We start from the raw sequence: 16,519 nt of genomic DNA, 5'->3' as shown, positions 1-16,519 counted from the left end.
GATTGGCTAATTTTTCTAATCACCGAAAAGCTCGATTCTGCCACAGTTAAAGAATGGAAGATGAGTCTTGGTAGTCCAAGTGAGCTGCCTGCTTACAGCGATTTAGTCTCGTTTCTAGAAAAACGCATTCTTGGTTTGGAAGCAGTGGGTGCAGCTGCCAAGAATAAATCGAAAGATTTTTCACAAAAATCACCACACAATCAAGCTGTGCGAAGTCATCAAACGAGCTTTGGCCGATGCTCATGCTGTTCGGGTAAGCATACGCTCATGTACTGCCCGGATTTCCGTAAGAAAACATCTTCAGCAAAATTAGATCTGGTTCATAAGGCAAAACTTTGCAAAAATTGTCTAAAACCAGGCCACACTCTTGACGAGTGCTCATCTACTTATACATGCCAAAGATGCATGCAAAAACATCATACACTGTTGCATGACAGTCTTTCTACGCAACCCAACAAGGTTGCTACTCATCATACGCGTTCCGATTATTTAATACAAACACCAAACACAAATGATCTCACATCTGTTCTGCTTGCAACTGCGGTTATTGGAATACGCTCTCCCACAGGGCATGAACTCCAACTGCGGGCGCTTCTGGACAATGAATCACAGGCATCTTTCATCAGCGAGTTTGCAGTTCAACAACTACACCTTCGCAGAGCCCGTCTTCAAGTACCCATCACCGGTATAGGCGGCTGCCGTGTAGGTGAGTCTAATGGCGTAGTTCATTTCTCATTACATTCACTTACAGAACCCGAGTTCAACATCGATTGTTCGGCTGTGGTCCTGCCCCGCTTGGGGCATCTCATGCCGTTAAAACGTGTCGATCCAAAACCATATTCGGAATTTCTCGATCTGCCATTAGCCGATCCAAACTTCTTCGAACCAGGGTCGGCGCAGACCTCTACGGTCTCCTTTTGCGCAACGACGTCAAACGCTCTGCCGTCAACAAAGTTACCGCACAGAATACTCACTTAGGATGGGTAATCTACGGGCGTCTGCCCCACACATCTACACTACTCCTGGCCACCACGTTTTGCGCTACAGCCACTACTGAGCTCAACAATTTGGTTCAGCCACTGTGGAAGTTCAATGAATGTGAGGACATGGAAGGCTCATCCTCAATGACGCAAGACGAAATTTACTGCGAGAAGCTATTTGAGCGTACAGTGTGTCGCGATCTTTCCGGGCGCTATCACGTTCAATATCCCTTTAAGGAGTCCTGTGACCTTGCTGCTCTATCCGATTCTAAATCAAATGCCCTTCGACTATTCGCATACCAACAAGCGCGCCTTCAAAACAATGCCACACTGAATGAAATGTATACAGCGTTTATGGCTGAGTACAGAAATCTTGGTCATATGGATCCAGTCCCATCTGACGATTTTGCGCATCCAGTATGTTACATTCCTCATCATGGTGTGTACAAAAAAGGTAGCACTACGACGAAGCTTCGCACTGTATTTAATGCTTCAAGGAAATACAAAGGTGGCGTTTCTCTAAACGACTGTCTTCATGTTGGACCCAAGCTGCAGAGCTACTTAATCTCCATCATATTAAATTGGCGAATGCATCGAGTTGCGTTCATAGCGGACATTGAAAAATGTTATCGCCAGATTTTAGTCAGCAGACCTGATGCTGATATGCAGCGGATTGTCTGGCGTGACGAGCAGGGCAAGCCAGCCATTTACCGGTTGCTCACTGTTACTTACGGCTTAAATTGCTCGCCCTATCTCACCATTAAGGTTCTGCACACGCTTGGTACGGATGAAGAACACGATTTTCCGGCAGCATCAAAAATATTAACGGAGTCGTTTTACATGGATGATTGCCTGCATGGTGCCGCAACCGTGGAAGACGCTCTGAATATTCAACGCCAGCTACAACAGCTTTTGCAGCGCGGCGGATTCAACCTTCGGAAGTGGATGTCCAACTCTACTGAATTTATGCGTCATCTGTACACTGAAGACGAAAACCTTGGGCTGTCCCGCAACTTAAATCTTGATAGCGAAACAAACGCTCTAGGAATTTATTGGCTGTGCGACACTGACAGCCTCGGTTACAAGACAAACGTAACACCAATCATTGGAGACATCACAAAGAGGCAGCAATTGTGCGATGTGGCCAAAATCTATGACCCGCCGGGTCTACTAGCACCTGTCGTAGTTAAAGGTAAAGCTATTTGTCAGCAGCTGTGGTTATCGGGTGTCGATTGGGGCGATCCCATTCCTGATCCACTTCAACAAGAATGGCGACGCTTTAGAGACGAAATGCCTCAAATCAGAGAACTCAAAGTACCCAGGTGGGTTGGAGCTGAGCCCAGTGTATCCAGTTACCAACTGCATGTATTTTCTGATGCCTCTACTGTGGTATATGCTGCTGTCGCGTACCTTCGTGTGGAAACTTCAGGTAATGATGTAAAAATATCAATTCTAACCGCTAAGACTAAGGTGGCTGCTCTACTCGCAGCGAAAGTAGCCGCTAAAGTGCTGTCAACACTGCAACTACCAGCGATTCGACTTTACTGTTGGTCGGATTCCAAAACCACGCTCAGCTGTATTCGATCAAATCCTGGTAAACACAACCAATACATCAGCAATCGTGTAATTCAAATCCAAGAGTTAACACTAATCAACGCTTGGAAGTATGTACCTACTACAACGAACCCAGCCTACATTGCATCCCGGGGTATTTTCCCGTCTCAGCTCGCAGGGTTGTCGCTGTGGTGGCGGGGACTTCCGTGGCTAAATCGTCACTCAATCACCTGGCCTGAACAACACAACGGTTCGACAGATCCAGACGAAGAATTAGTTCTCTCCCTAGTGACGATTCCGGAAGAGTCCAAACCAACCATGCTCATGACATTGCTTCAAAAATACTCGAATCTCAACAAGCTATTGGCAGTAACATCTTGGTGTCAGCGTTTCCTTGCCGCACTGATGAAGCGACCCCATGAAACAACTCTATGGTGCACTGTGACTGAAAGAACCGCGGCCTTGCAATTCTGGATAAGGTATGTTCAGCAGATTAATTTCGCTAATGAGATCTCCTGTCTTCGTTCTAGCAAACCGATTTGCCAGAAGAGCAAGCTCCTCAAATTGAACCCAGTTTTGGATGACGATGGAAAATTGCGTTTAAACGGGCGGTTGAAGAACGCAAACATGCCTTTCTATGAACAGTTTCCATGCTTGTTACCGAAACAGGATCCTCTGTGCACGTTACTGATCAGTCAAGCGCATGACTATACGTTGCATGGCGGCGTTCAATCGACTCTCAACTTTATAAGAAGAAGATACTGGATTATTGACGCTCGTTCGTCAATCAGACGATTCATTCATCGTTGTATAAAATGTTTTCGTCACCGAGTTGTTCCCTCGACCCAAATCATGGGAAGTCTTCCCACGCATCGCTGCAACGCAGCAAAACCTTTTAGTCATTGTGGTCTCGTTTACGGTGGACCGTACCAAATTCGCAGCGCGAAAGGCAGAGGCCATCACAGTTACAAGGGCTATGTTGCCCTATTCGTATGCTTCAGCACCCGAGCAATTCATCTGGAGCTGGTTAGCGACTTGAGCACTGCAGCGTTTCTTGCAGCCCTTCGAAGATTCTTTGCACACCGTGGATTCGGACATATACAGCGACTGTGCTACAACGTTCGTAAGAGCCGATGCGGAACTAAAAGCAGATCTGGCCAGCTTTCGACAACAGCTTGAGGCGGCAGCACGGTACGTGCCAACTTGGGGAGTAACATGGCATTTCATACCACCTGGATCTCCAAATTTCGGAGGCATCTGGGAGGCGGGTATAAAAAGCACGAAACACCATTTAAAGCGCATAATTGGCAGCGCGAAGATAACCTTTGAAGAATTTTGTACTCTTTTAAAGCAAGTGGAAGCAGTGCTTAACTCGAGGCCGATCTCGGCACTAACAGAAGACGCAACGGACTTAGCTGCGTTGACCCCTGGCCATTTTTTTGGTGGGCGGTCCGTTAGACGCTACTCCCGAACCAAGTTTACTTGATGTTAATCCAAATCGACTCAAAAGGTGGAAACAGCTTCAACAAATGCAGCAACATTTCTGGGCCCGATGGAGTTGTGAGTACTTGCGAGAACTACAAGTAAGACGCAAATGGCATCAAACTAGCACCAATCTATCACCCGGAGACTTGGTCTTAATACGCGACGAGCGCGCTCCTCCCACTCAGTGAACGTTGGGTCGTATAATAGACGTGCATCCAGGAACTGACGACGTTGTCAGAGTGGCAACCATTCGTACGCCAACTTCCATTATCAACCGAGCCATATCAAAGTTAGTACTGCTGCCTATGGAGGGCAACTGATGTCTTTACGGTGGGCGAATGCAAAGCTGGTCAATAAAATGCTAATATGGCAACCCCGTTATTTTGACATTTTGCTTCTTACCATATTTTGCGCACATTCATTTTCCCTCTCTTTTTCTTTGACTTTTTCGTGAACGGACGTGCCGCTGCAGCGATTTTGACAACGTTCGTTTAATTTGGTTTTAATTTAAATTCTCTCAACATCCGCATACCGTCTAATTTGGGCATCGCCCAACGCTTCACCACCTAGGTGGCCGAATTCGCCGGATAAAGCCTCCCGATTCCCTTTTTGGGCCTTGGCGGACGGAACGCTGTTCCTCGAACAAGGACGGATCGACGCAAGTGGAGCTAACGCCGGGCTCGACCGTAGGCAAAAGCGCAACACGCTCTGGTCGCAGTACCTGCACAAGGTATTCAACCTTGGCGCAGTACTGTACCCACACACAAAAACGGACGCCCTTTTTAGGAGTAGAGTGTATAGTGGCACTCACTAGAGTGTCCAACAAGAATACCGTACGGCACTCACTCAAGCGTCCAATAAATTACAGCAAGCTGTACGATAACACGTACAGCCACGCAAAAAATTGGGGTCACCTGAAAAACGGTATCACGCACCGGTATTCACACGCGAATGTACACGCAAATCACCGCTCAGCACACGACACGTCCGCACTATTAATCATTTAGACTGAGAATGCATGAGTAGATAGGGACAACAACATCCACTGTTTTTTACGTGAGTACCTGCTGGTGACAGCTTAAACCCACGATACCCAAAGGTACACGGATCAAAATCAATCGTTGATGATCAGGACCCAACACACTAGCCGCCTTGGTGGGCTCGAGGCCTACCCATACCTCCGCCGTTCTACGGATCCCGGCACCCGGCTGCAATGCAACTCCTCGGCCAAAACCCTGCCCGCGCTTTAGGACTTAACCACAGCCACCACGAAAACTTCCCCGAAGCGCCGTTCCCAAAGAACAGGTAAGAGCGAACTCAGAGGGCTCCTGTTCCCCGTGGTACCGAGTTATGGTCTTCGGTGAGACATCGTTCCCGAAAACACTGACATTTGAGCACCCATACTACTGAAGCACTGGTGGACCTATATTTTATTCGCCTTTTACGACAGGCATACCTTACCTCGGGCATATTCTATTCCCTGCACCGCTGGGGGGAGTAGGTAGGGACAACGTCCGATTGTTTTTACGTGGGTACCCACCGGCGACGGCCCGACACCACGGTGCTCAAAAGCACAGTGGATCAAAACAATGCGTTGATCAGCGCCCCAAAAATGCAAAAAGCACTTAAGGTACCCATTGGTAGTGTGGAATGGACACATTAACCACCTTGGTAGGGTTCGAGGTCTATCTAACACTCTGCTGTTCTATGGGTCCCGGCACCCGGTTGCAATGCAACTCCACATCGAGCCAAAAGGCTCTACCCGCATTTAGGTGTTACACCAAAGCCACCACGACACTCCGCGAAGGGCCCCTGTTCCCCGTGGTACCAGACTTAAGTCTGCGGTCAGACCTCGTAGCCGAGACTCCTACCAGTTGAGCTTCCATACAGCCCTGGACTGATGGTCATTCCCCACACCAAAAAACCCCAATCCAACAACGGAACACACAGAAAAGAATAGCTAAAAACGAATCAACTGAACGCCTTAAATTCCGTCGCCGCCTAAAAACCTAACGCGCGTATTGCCCTAACATTTCGACATTCCAACGGTTGGCAATCACACCACTCACATCATACCGTCCATCAGTCCAACTAATCCCTACACCCACAAGGTCCCTAATGTCTGAGTACATCGGGCATTCGCAGAAGACATGCACCCAGTCCTCTCTTGTCGACCCTTTAACACATTCCTCACTTGTAGACAAGCGCCTCTCATGCAAATACGCATTAAGAGGCCCCTATCCTGTAAGGAGGAATCCTAGGCTGAGGGAAAATCCAAAATCAGGATTTTCCCGACATAGGAAACATCGCCAATGTACTCGTATGTCACGCGACCTTTGGAGCTATTGTCCCAACGGTTTCGCCACCCACGAAGCATCAGATGACGCTTGCCAACAGACCTTAACGCCGATTCGTACCATATAGCGGCACCATAAGTGGCACAGGCCACAAATAGGCCCCCGATATACGGTGCGAACCGCAAGTCGGCTAAGGCCCCAGTCACATCTGACCACGCGACGAATTTGCCCAACAATTGCCTGCAGCCACTCCCTCAACAACACTAAGTGTGGAGCAAAACACATCCTTTCACGCATGGTTAACCCTAGGTATTTGACTTGCGTCACATACCTAATGTTAACCCCATTCAAACGTACAATCGGTGGACGACTCGGCGACAATCTGCCCTTAAGCAGCATTGTCACCGTTTTGTCCATCGATATGTCCACTCCCGCATCTACCCCCCAATGGTGGGTAAATGTAAAGAGCTGCCCACCCCCTCGCTGCAGTCCCTCACGTGACCGACCCTCCACCAAAATTAGAAGATCGTCCGCATACGCTCCGCATTTGCAGAGTGGTTCTAACTGCCGAAGCAGGGAGTCCCTCATGAGGTTCCAAATGAAGAGACCACAGATGGATCCCTGCGGACAGCCTTGAGCCACCCCAATCTCCACACTTCCGCCGACACCTACTATGGATGCTTTTGTGTCCGAAAAATAACTACGCCATAGACTAATTTCCGGACAACCAAGCTCATCTAGCCGTTGTAACAACCGGTCCCAGCGCAAGTAATCAAATGCCGCCTTGAAGTCAATGAACATGCCAGGGACATATTTATTGACGTTTTCCCTAACTGCATTCTGAACATACAACATACGCATCTTCTACACTACGTCCTTTCCTAAGCCCATACTGCGTATCCGTCCTAACACCCCGAGTAAGCTCCTGAAACCGCTCAAGAACTTTTCCAAGTACCGGAAGGAGGCTGATACCAAGACAAGATCGAGGATCGCTCCTGATCTTATAGGGGACTTCAAGAGTACAACGACCCTAGCAACTTTCCACTCACGTGGAAAATATCCCTCCCATATGCATTTATCATAAATGGCCTCCAAGTATTCCGGAATGAACTTCCACAAGCATTTGCACATCTCTCCGTTCAAACCATCGAAACCTGGAGACCTTTTAGACCTGACCAGGCCAAACGCATAATCCAACTCCCCAACGTCTAGTGGAGGAACAGGCACCTCTTGTGCAGGAGGAACCTGAACCTCAGTCCTGGGAAAGAACTCGCCTAACAGAACATTGGCGCACTCTCTCCACGTCGATAACACAGTGTTACCTACCCGAAGAGAGATAGCCATCTCGTTTCGACGACCGCGACAGATCCTAAAGATCTGTCCAATTCCTCACACTCATTCAGCGGTATACCCAATTCCGCTTATCTAACAGCATGTCCATATCGGTTCCAGTCGGTACATAAGGTACGCCATCGCCTCAATGGACTCACACATTCCAACTGCGGGGTACGAGGAGCAACCATAATTTGTATTAAACTATGGTCACTAATTCCCCGACCCCCCCTAACGCTCCATTTACACTCGAACCTGCTCGCTGCTGCCTCATTCATGAGCGCCATGTCGATGTCACTCACACCTCTAGGCCCCTCAAACGTATACTATTCACTAATTCACTCGGTTCATTCACAATGTGGAGGCTATTCGCCACCACCCTTTCACTCATAACCTCACCCTGATCGTGGCTCCGATATCCAGCAGTATGCCTAGATTCCTTGCTGAACTACATCGGGGAGGTCGCGTTCGCATCAAGACACACGATGGCAGGAATGCTTCTCTCACTTTAGGGCTCTATGGCTCTAGAGGCTCGCCACACTTGCAACACAAGCTGGCGACATTCATTCTGCCGAATTCCCCCCCGACACACACACACACTCCCACTATGATGAGTCAACTACTACACAAGAGTAGCTTGGCTCACACACAGCTATTGCGGCATTGACTCCAAGGTCAGTAAAGACTCTGAAGCCCCCAGGAAGACCTCTCACCAAACCATTGGTGGAGTTTGGTTCCTGGAGCAAGGCAATGCCGCTTCCCCCCTCCAACATACACGCCCCCAATTCACACATCACGGCATAAGCCCCCTGACAGTTCAGTTGATATAGTTCAACCATCAATGTCTAGCGAGCGCACGGGCAACAATGGCACAGTACACCGGGCACACAGTGGACATCATCAGATGTCCGGCTGGCTTGCCCTTAAATGCACAGTTGCTACAATGCGGGGCATTGCCATAACCTGCACTCCTGTGCCCTTCTTGCCCGCACCTTCGGCAGACATCCTTCTTGGCCCTGCACTCTGCCACCTTATGTCGAACCCCATGCATCGGAAACAGGTGGGCGTCAGTTGGTCCGGCCGTACCCGGAAGGAGAACCACTTAATGTAGCAACGCCCGACCTCCAAGAGGGCGGACATTAACATGTCCGTACCCTCAAAGACCACGTTCGTTACCCCAACCGGGCTAACCTTCTAAGGACGGCTGACCATCCTCACGTCCTTCTCCAAGCACCCAGGGCTGAACTCCTTCAGGCTCAATCGGAAAAGCTCCCCCATGAACTCATCAGGGGAGATCTCCGTGTGGACCCCCTGGACCAGAACCCTGGGTCCCAGCTTCCAACGTACGCTCACATCGAGCCCCACCTCGGAAAACTTGACATTCTTCGCCAAGTATACCTCTCAGCTACGGATGGGGTGCGAATAATCGCACCTCCGTCCTTTAACGGGTGCACCTCGTGCACTCTTACCCCCATGGAAGGCCCTACCCCTTCACTATCTTCTTGATCACCTCCTTGGACGAGTGGGGGGGTTACCTCTCACTACAACCGGCCAAGCATCAACAGGCGCAGGCGCCTGAAGTGCCGGCATCGTCGCTGCACCAGCCAGCGCAGCTTCAGCCGTCTTCCGAAGTGCTTCCTCCCTTAGCTTCTTCGTGGCAATGAGATGCGATCTCCGCCACCATCTCTAAGAAGAGCTCTTCGAACTCCGAGGTGTAGCCCAAGAGCTCCTTCGCCGAGCATTTTGATACACCGTCCATGTTCAGGACGGCTCCGCTATAACCATCCTTGATGGTTCGGAACCGCCCCATAACTTCGCCCGCAATCTTTTTCCGTTCGGCACCACCACCGAACGCTCCCAACCCCTCCTGGAAAGCATCCAAATCCCTACGGATTTTGTCCAGATTCCTCCCGGCTGGACCCTATTTAGTCCCTGCCTTCCGCCCTCGCTTCCGCTTACCCCCGACTTGCCTTCAGGTAACTTACTTACTGCCCCTCCAGCGGTCTTCTTCTTGATACGGGGAGGGGACCGCAACATGACCTCCTCCTCCCTCGACGTCAATGGACGACACATTGCCGACGATGGCACCGCGGAACTGACTGAAAGAGGGGTGTTCGCGCTCTTCCGTATACCGTCTAATTTGGGTATATCCCAACGACCCTCCCACCTAGGTTGCCGAATTCGCCGGATAAAGGCCTCCCGAGAAACAGCAAAAAATAAATCACTTTTAGGCGACGGCAACTACTGCACGGCAGGGATGAGCCCCGCACAGGCACGCACACAGCGGCTGCACCTATCGGCGAGCCAAAGCAAAGCGCGAGGGCGTAGCCCACAGCGCCAACCAAAGGTCTGGCAAAGGTCACCACCAATGCCGTGGCGGACGGAACACTGTTCCCCGATCAAGGACGGGTCGACCCAAGTGGAGCTAACGCCAGGCCCGACCGTAGGCAAGAACGCAACAAGCTCTGATCGCAGCACTTACACAAGGTGGTTGCGGTTGGACGTGATGGAACTGTTTTGAACACAGGTTTTAAAGGAGGAGTCGTACGATATTTAGAAGAAAGTCTTCAAAAACCCTTACAATGGTTCATCTGCTAATTACACGCCAATGAACTACCGCTTAGACATTTGTTTGAATACATTGATGGTTCTACGTCTGAAAGCTTTAACGGTGAAATAGAGAAAAAATTGAAGGATTGTGAGAAGCTTTCTTTCGTCAATTATAAACCAATTATATTCACACTAGCAGATATATCCAGTGAAAAAGATTTAAGTACGGATCAAAAATACCTATTTGATATTTGTAGTGCTATTATAAGTGGCAGCTTAGACAGCTTAAAAAAGAAAAACCCCAGAAAAATTGTTATTCCAGATGGCTTACTATAGCAAATAGAATTTAAAGATTGTATGTATCAACAAGTCATCCTTCAGAAAATCTTATGATGCTAGTTCATTTTATTGTGAAAGTTTATGCACCAATGTGGTTTGAAATAAAAACTAAACCAAGTTCCATATATGGGTGAAAGAACTTACATTCAACTATAATCCGATTGAGATATCTACCAGAAAACCTAAAAAAGATAGTGGACTCTGTAATTCAAAGAAATGGTTTTTTCGGACATCCGGAGAACAAGTTTGTTGGCACCTTTGGTTGATGAAAGAATGGACGTAAAGGTTTTGACGTTAGAAAAAATAATTAAGAGTAGAGAAACACCCGGTGTTAGCATAAGATTTTTTAAAATACCAAAATTTAATTTTAGTGCAAAAGGCTACACGAAAATGGTTAACTGGAATGAGGTTACACTTACTGAGAGACCACTCGTAATGAAAATAAGCACAGATGTACATAATGAATGCAAACAATCACCCCAAAAAGAAGATGCACTAATTTTGTCTACGGTAAAAAAATACCCATGCCACAGAAAGTTGTGTTAAACTGGTAACTGAATCATCAACTGCTGTTTGTGGAGAAACTAGTAAAGATGGATTTATTAGAGTGCGATTGGAATCTCGTAAAAAAAAAAAATAAAAAATAATTGGCGCGTACACTTCTGTTAGGTGCTTGGCCGAGCTCCTCCTCCTATTTGTGGTGTGCGTGTTAATGTTGTTCCACAAATGGAGGGACCTACAGCTTCAAGCCGAATCCGAACGGCAGATAATTTTATGAGACACTTTTTCATGGCAGAAATACACTCGGAGGTTTGCCATTGCCTGCCGAGGGGGCAGGCTCGTAAAGTCATGCCAAAATTTAACTCTATAAAAGATTACAGTGTTTGTAAAAATTAATTTTAATGCTTAAAAATGAAATTTGATACAATTTGAAATGAATTTGAATAAAAGAAATGTTTGAAGTGCTATATTTTGTTACACTTATTCCTTTTTTGATAAATATGTAGGAATTGTTATTAATCTCTCTACTATGATATAAAGGTTCTTGGTATTGAATGGCAGTTGAATTTTCATATTTTTCAATATATTTCGCTAAATATTGAAAATAGACGAAAATGTCGTTTGTAGAGTTTTTCGCACATAAATAGCTTAACAAGGTTGGTATAGAATTTTTCTTGTAATATGAACACAATCGAAGTTCTTTGCAACTATGTCAGAATTTTACTCATTTGAAAGAATTTTGAAGGACGTGTGGCAGTATTCGCTCTCAAAATTTTGACATGATCCATATAAACATTTGATGGTCTTTATATGAGGCAACTTTCCCGCATAGGCAGAAATAAAAATAAAAAAAAAATATTCTCATTACAACTTTCGATCCACCTTAATGTACATACATGTTATTTGATAAAACTTAAACGCGGAAACTGTTCGGGTACGTTCACATGAATCACATGTGAGCACATTTTCTTTGACGCATATATGATTCATAAAACGTATAGCGTTGAGCTTGGTCGCGTACGATCGTGAATCACATGTGAGCAATTTGGTTTTTGTTGTTTTTGTATAAATCATTTTTTCTAACATCTTTCAAAAGCCCATATTGAAAAAATTCAGTGAACGTGGAGCGTTTCAGTGACGTCGTCATATGGGGCCAGGGAACCTAATAAAAACAATATTCCACATCGCTCATATTAATTCATTCACTATAACTCTATTCCGTCTAACGTATAACTCTTTTCGTCACTTGAAAAGCGGTATTACGTACCGGTATTCACCCGCGAATGTACACGCAAAGAGAGATCCCAAAAAATCGCAAATCACCGCTTAGCACACGACACGTCCGCACTATTCACCAGGCAGACTGAGAATGAATGAGTAAATTGGCACAGCGTCCGATTGTTTTTACGTGGGTAACCACCGGCGACGGCCCGACACCACGGTGCTCAAAAGCACAACGGATCAAAACAATGCGTTGATCAGCGCCCCAAAAATGCAAAAGGCACTTAAGGTACCTATTGGTATTGGCGAATGGACACACTAACCACCTTGGTAGGGTTCGAGGTCTATCTAACCCTCCCCCGTTCTATGGGTCCCGATACCCGGTTGCAATGCAACTCCACATCGAGCCAAAAGACTCTACCCGCATTTAGGTGTTGAACCACAGCCACCACGATACTTCCTGAGGGGCCCACCTCCGAGGGCCCCTGTTCCCCGTGGTACTATATTTAAGTCTCCGGTCAGACCTCGTAGGCGAGACTACTACCAGTTGAACTTCCATACAGCTCTGGAATGGCTGCGATTCCCCACACCTAAACCCCAATCCCACAACAGAACACGCAGACAAGAATATCTAAAAACTAATCAACTGAACGCCTTAAACTCCGTCGCCGCCTAAAAACTTCAGGCGCATATTGCCCTATTATTTCGACATTCCGACGGTTGGCAATCACACCACTCACATCATACCGTCCATCAGTCCAACTAATCCCTACACGCACCAGATCGCTAATGTCGGAGTACATCGGGCATTCACAGAGGACGTGCACCCAGGCCTCTTTTGCCGACCCACAAGCACATTTCTCACTTGTAGACAAGCGTATCTCATGCAAATACGCATTAAGAGGCCCATGTCCTGTAAGGAGGAAACCTAGGCTGAGGGAAAATCCAAAATCAGGATTTTCCCGACAAAGGAAACATCGCTAATGTACTCGTATGTCACCCGGCCTTTGGAACTATTGTCCCAGCGGTCTTACCACCTACGAAGCATACCCTCATTCAACAACCTTTTGCATTCTAAATACCTACATCACTGTCGGATAACTGTGGATCCTGCGGCAGCGGCATACATAGCCTCCTTCTCAACCTGAAGGCAACAGCACTCTGTATGACTTACAGGTCAAGAGGAGGCGCACCCATCAATACTTGCCACGCATCTGTACTTACTGTACAGGCATTCAGGCAAGCAGCATATTGCGCTGGTACGCCATCAGATGACGTTGGCCACCAGTCGTTAACGCCGATTCGTACCATGCAGCAGCCCCGAAGTGGTACAGGCCACAAACAGGCCCCGATATATGGTGCGAACCGCACGTCGACTAAGACCCCAGTCACATCTGAGAGCGCGACGAAATTGCCCGACAATTGCCTGCAGCCGCTCCCTCAATAACACTTAGTGTGGAGTAAAACACATCATTTAACTCATTGTCAACCCTAGGTATTTGACTTGCGTCTTATATCTGATATTTACCCCATTCAAACGGACAATCGGTGGACGACTCGGAGACAATCTACCCTTAAGCAGCATTGCCCATCGATATGTCTACCCCCACATCTACCCCCCAATTTTGGGTAATTGTAAGGATGTGCCAACCCACTCCCTCCAGTTCCTCACGTGACCGACCCTCCTCCAAAATGGGAAGGTCGACCGTATACGCACAGCATTTACAGAGTGGTTCTAACTGCGGAAGTAGGGATTCCATCATGAGATTCCAAATGAATGGACCACAAATGGATCCCTGCGGAGAGCAGCGAGTCACCCCAATCTCCACACTTCCGCCAACACCTTCTATGGATGCTTTTCTGTCCGAAAAGTAACTCCGCCATAGAGTTATTTTCGGACAGCTAAGTTCCTCTAGTCGTTATAATACGCGGTCCTAGCGCAAGTAATCAAAGGCCCCTTGAAGTCCATAAGCATGCCAAGGACATATTTGTTGACATTTCCCTAACTACACTCTGAACATACATACACGCATCTTCTACACTACGTCCTTTCCTAAAACCATGCTGCCTATCAGACCTATTACTCCGAATTAGCTCCTAAAGCCGCTCAACCACGACCCTTTCCAGCAGTTTTCCAAGTACTAGAAGGAGGCTGAAACCACGATAAGATTGAGGATTGCTCCTGATCTTATCGGGCGACTTCATATATCAGAAATGGCTTCCAGATATTCCGGAATGAATTTCCACAAGAATTTGCACATCTCTCCGTTCAAATCATCGAAACCTGGAGACCTTTTATACCTGACCAGGCCAAACGCATAATCCAACTCCCCAACGTCTAGTGGAGGAACAGGCACCTCGTGTGCAGAAGGAGCCTGGACCTCAGCCCTGGGAAAGAACTCGCCTAACAGACCTTTGGCGCACTCTCTCCACGTCGATAATACGGTGTCACCTACGCGAAGACCCCGACAGATCCTATAAACTTGTCCCCAAGGGTCATCCCTACTTTCCACCCCCCAAATCTCCTGCACTCTTCCTCCTTAACTCTCACTAGCATCTTCTTATATTCACTCATCCCTACACTAAATTGATACTTGAACTGGGACAAATTCTCCGAATAGGTCCGCCTCGCGCGTTGAAACATCCGCCTCAAGCCGACTTACAGACACTTGCATCAAAATATCATTATATATCTTATGTCTTACATGGGTTCCATTGGTTATATTATGGCTAGAAGTGGGATAAAAGAAGCTCTTTCTACCATATATGCTGAAAATACAATTGATCACATAGCATCTGGACATGCGTATGCTAGAGCTGTACGTGCTCATACGTTATTACAGGAAGCGGTAACACAATTGATTTTTGAACATCTTATGGAACACAATACAGGTTTAGCAAATATACTGAATGATGAAGATAACTCTATGATTTGAGAAATCTTCAACTACGCTGAAATAACTGAAAGCCACGGATTTCAAACGCTTACAACAATTTTTGAAAATAAATTACTTGAGCTTGAAAATACAAAATAAAACTTCAAAGCTATGGATTTTTTATTTTCGAATGGTTACAATATTGAAGGACTTCATTGCTGCGGACCGTATGGGAGATTGGAATTTACATTTGTATAGTATTGAGCTAATGAATTAAAATTGTCAAGGAAAAATAAAATAAATTCCCTATTGGCGAAAAATAGCAAAATTTAAATTCATGACGAGATTATTCCTGTTGACCCATTACGGCTGTTTCAACGTATTTGTGTTTTTAAAAAAACCGACGAAGAACTTAAATAATATATGAATTACGAATTGGCACCATATCCAGTTGCTGCATTTGAAGATGGTGAACTGCGAAAAACAAACAAATCAACATTTTACGAATTATTTCCGGAAATTTCTATTAATTTAAAAAGAGTAGAAAATCTCTATTATGTTATTGACGGAGGGATTTTACTACATCGTTGTAAATGGTAATTAAATGGAACGTTTGCAATGATATGGGACCATTATGTAAGATATTTAAAAAATAATTATAATAGTAACACACACGTGGTATTTGATGGATATGAAAATGATAGTATTAAATCAGCCGAGCGGAATCGTCGCGCATTAAGAAATAAATGTAGAAATATTGAATTTGATGAACATACCTATGCCTTTAAAAATTGCTCAAGATAAAGTTTTGACAAATAGTAAAAATAAAATTCGCTTGATAGAAATGTTGAGAATTAAATTAGCTGACAACAATATTTTTACATGCTAAGCGGAAAGCGATGCGGATAAATTAATTGTTGAGATGCTAATTAATTTGGAATCAAAAGATGTTGTTATAGTTTCAGAAGATAACGATCCCTTAGTGGTATTAACGGCATTGGTAGATAAAGGTTGTGAAATATATTTTCTAAAACAATCCCAAGGCAAAGTTCAACAGAAGATATTCTCTTCGAAATGTTTAGAAAAATCATTACCAAATTGCTAAGAACATATTCGTTTTTTACATGCCTTTACGGGTTGTGACACTACTTCTTCGGTTTTCAATAAAGGAAAAATTAAGATTGCCAAAAATTTTGAGAAATGGATTGATTTACACGACTCAGTAAAAGTATTTAAAAATATCAATGTAGACCCCAATAATATATTGCAAGCAGGTGTATCATGTATTTTGAGTTTATATGGCGCTCCGTCTAAAACTCATGATTGAAATACATTCAGGTTCAATTCTTTTATAAAAGCAACAGCCACAAAAACGAGTGTTCTT

The 16,519-nt window shown here is 45.9% G+C and overlaps 1 protein-coding gene across 1 annotated transcript; it reads left to right on the top strand.

Annotated features, from left to right (window-relative positions):
• Positions 1-1,106: 1,106 nt before the first annotated feature.
• Positions 1,107-15,195, top strand: LOC128869355 (uncharacterized). The gene is made up of 3 exons (XM_054111893.1): positions 1,107-3,013; positions 3,065-3,312; positions 15,053-15,195. The coding sequence occupies exons 1-3, from the start codon at positions 1,107-1,109 to the stop codon at positions 15,193-15,195; spliced, it is 2,298 nt and encodes a 765-aa protein (XP_053967868.1).
• Positions 15,196-16,519: the final 1,324 nt, after the last annotated feature.

The sequence above is a fragment of the Anastrepha ludens genome, chromosome X, assembly GCF_028408465.1.
Source record: "Anastrepha ludens isolate Willacy chromosome X, idAnaLude1.1, whole genome shotgun sequence".
NCBI lineage: Eukaryota > Metazoa > Arthropoda > Insecta > Diptera > Tephritidae > Anastrepha > Anastrepha ludens.
The sequence above is the reverse complement of the archived record's forward strand: the minus strand, read 5'-3'. Positions and strand labels throughout refer to the sequence as shown.

Bases quoted from the DNA above. Each gene is read 5' to 3' on its own strand.
- LOC128869355 (XM_054111893.1), top strand. From the start codon at position 1,107: ATGGAAGGCTCATCCTCAATGACGCAAGACGAAATTTACTGCGAGAAG. The intron at 3,014-3,064 runs GTATGTTCAGCA...TCTTCGTTCTAG, and splicing joins GCCTTGCAATTCTGGATAAG to CAAACCGATTTGCCAGAAGA. The intron at 3,313-15,052 runs GTTCGTCAATCA...TTGATCACATAG, and splicing joins ATACTGGATTATTGACGCTC to CATCTGGACATGCGTATGCT.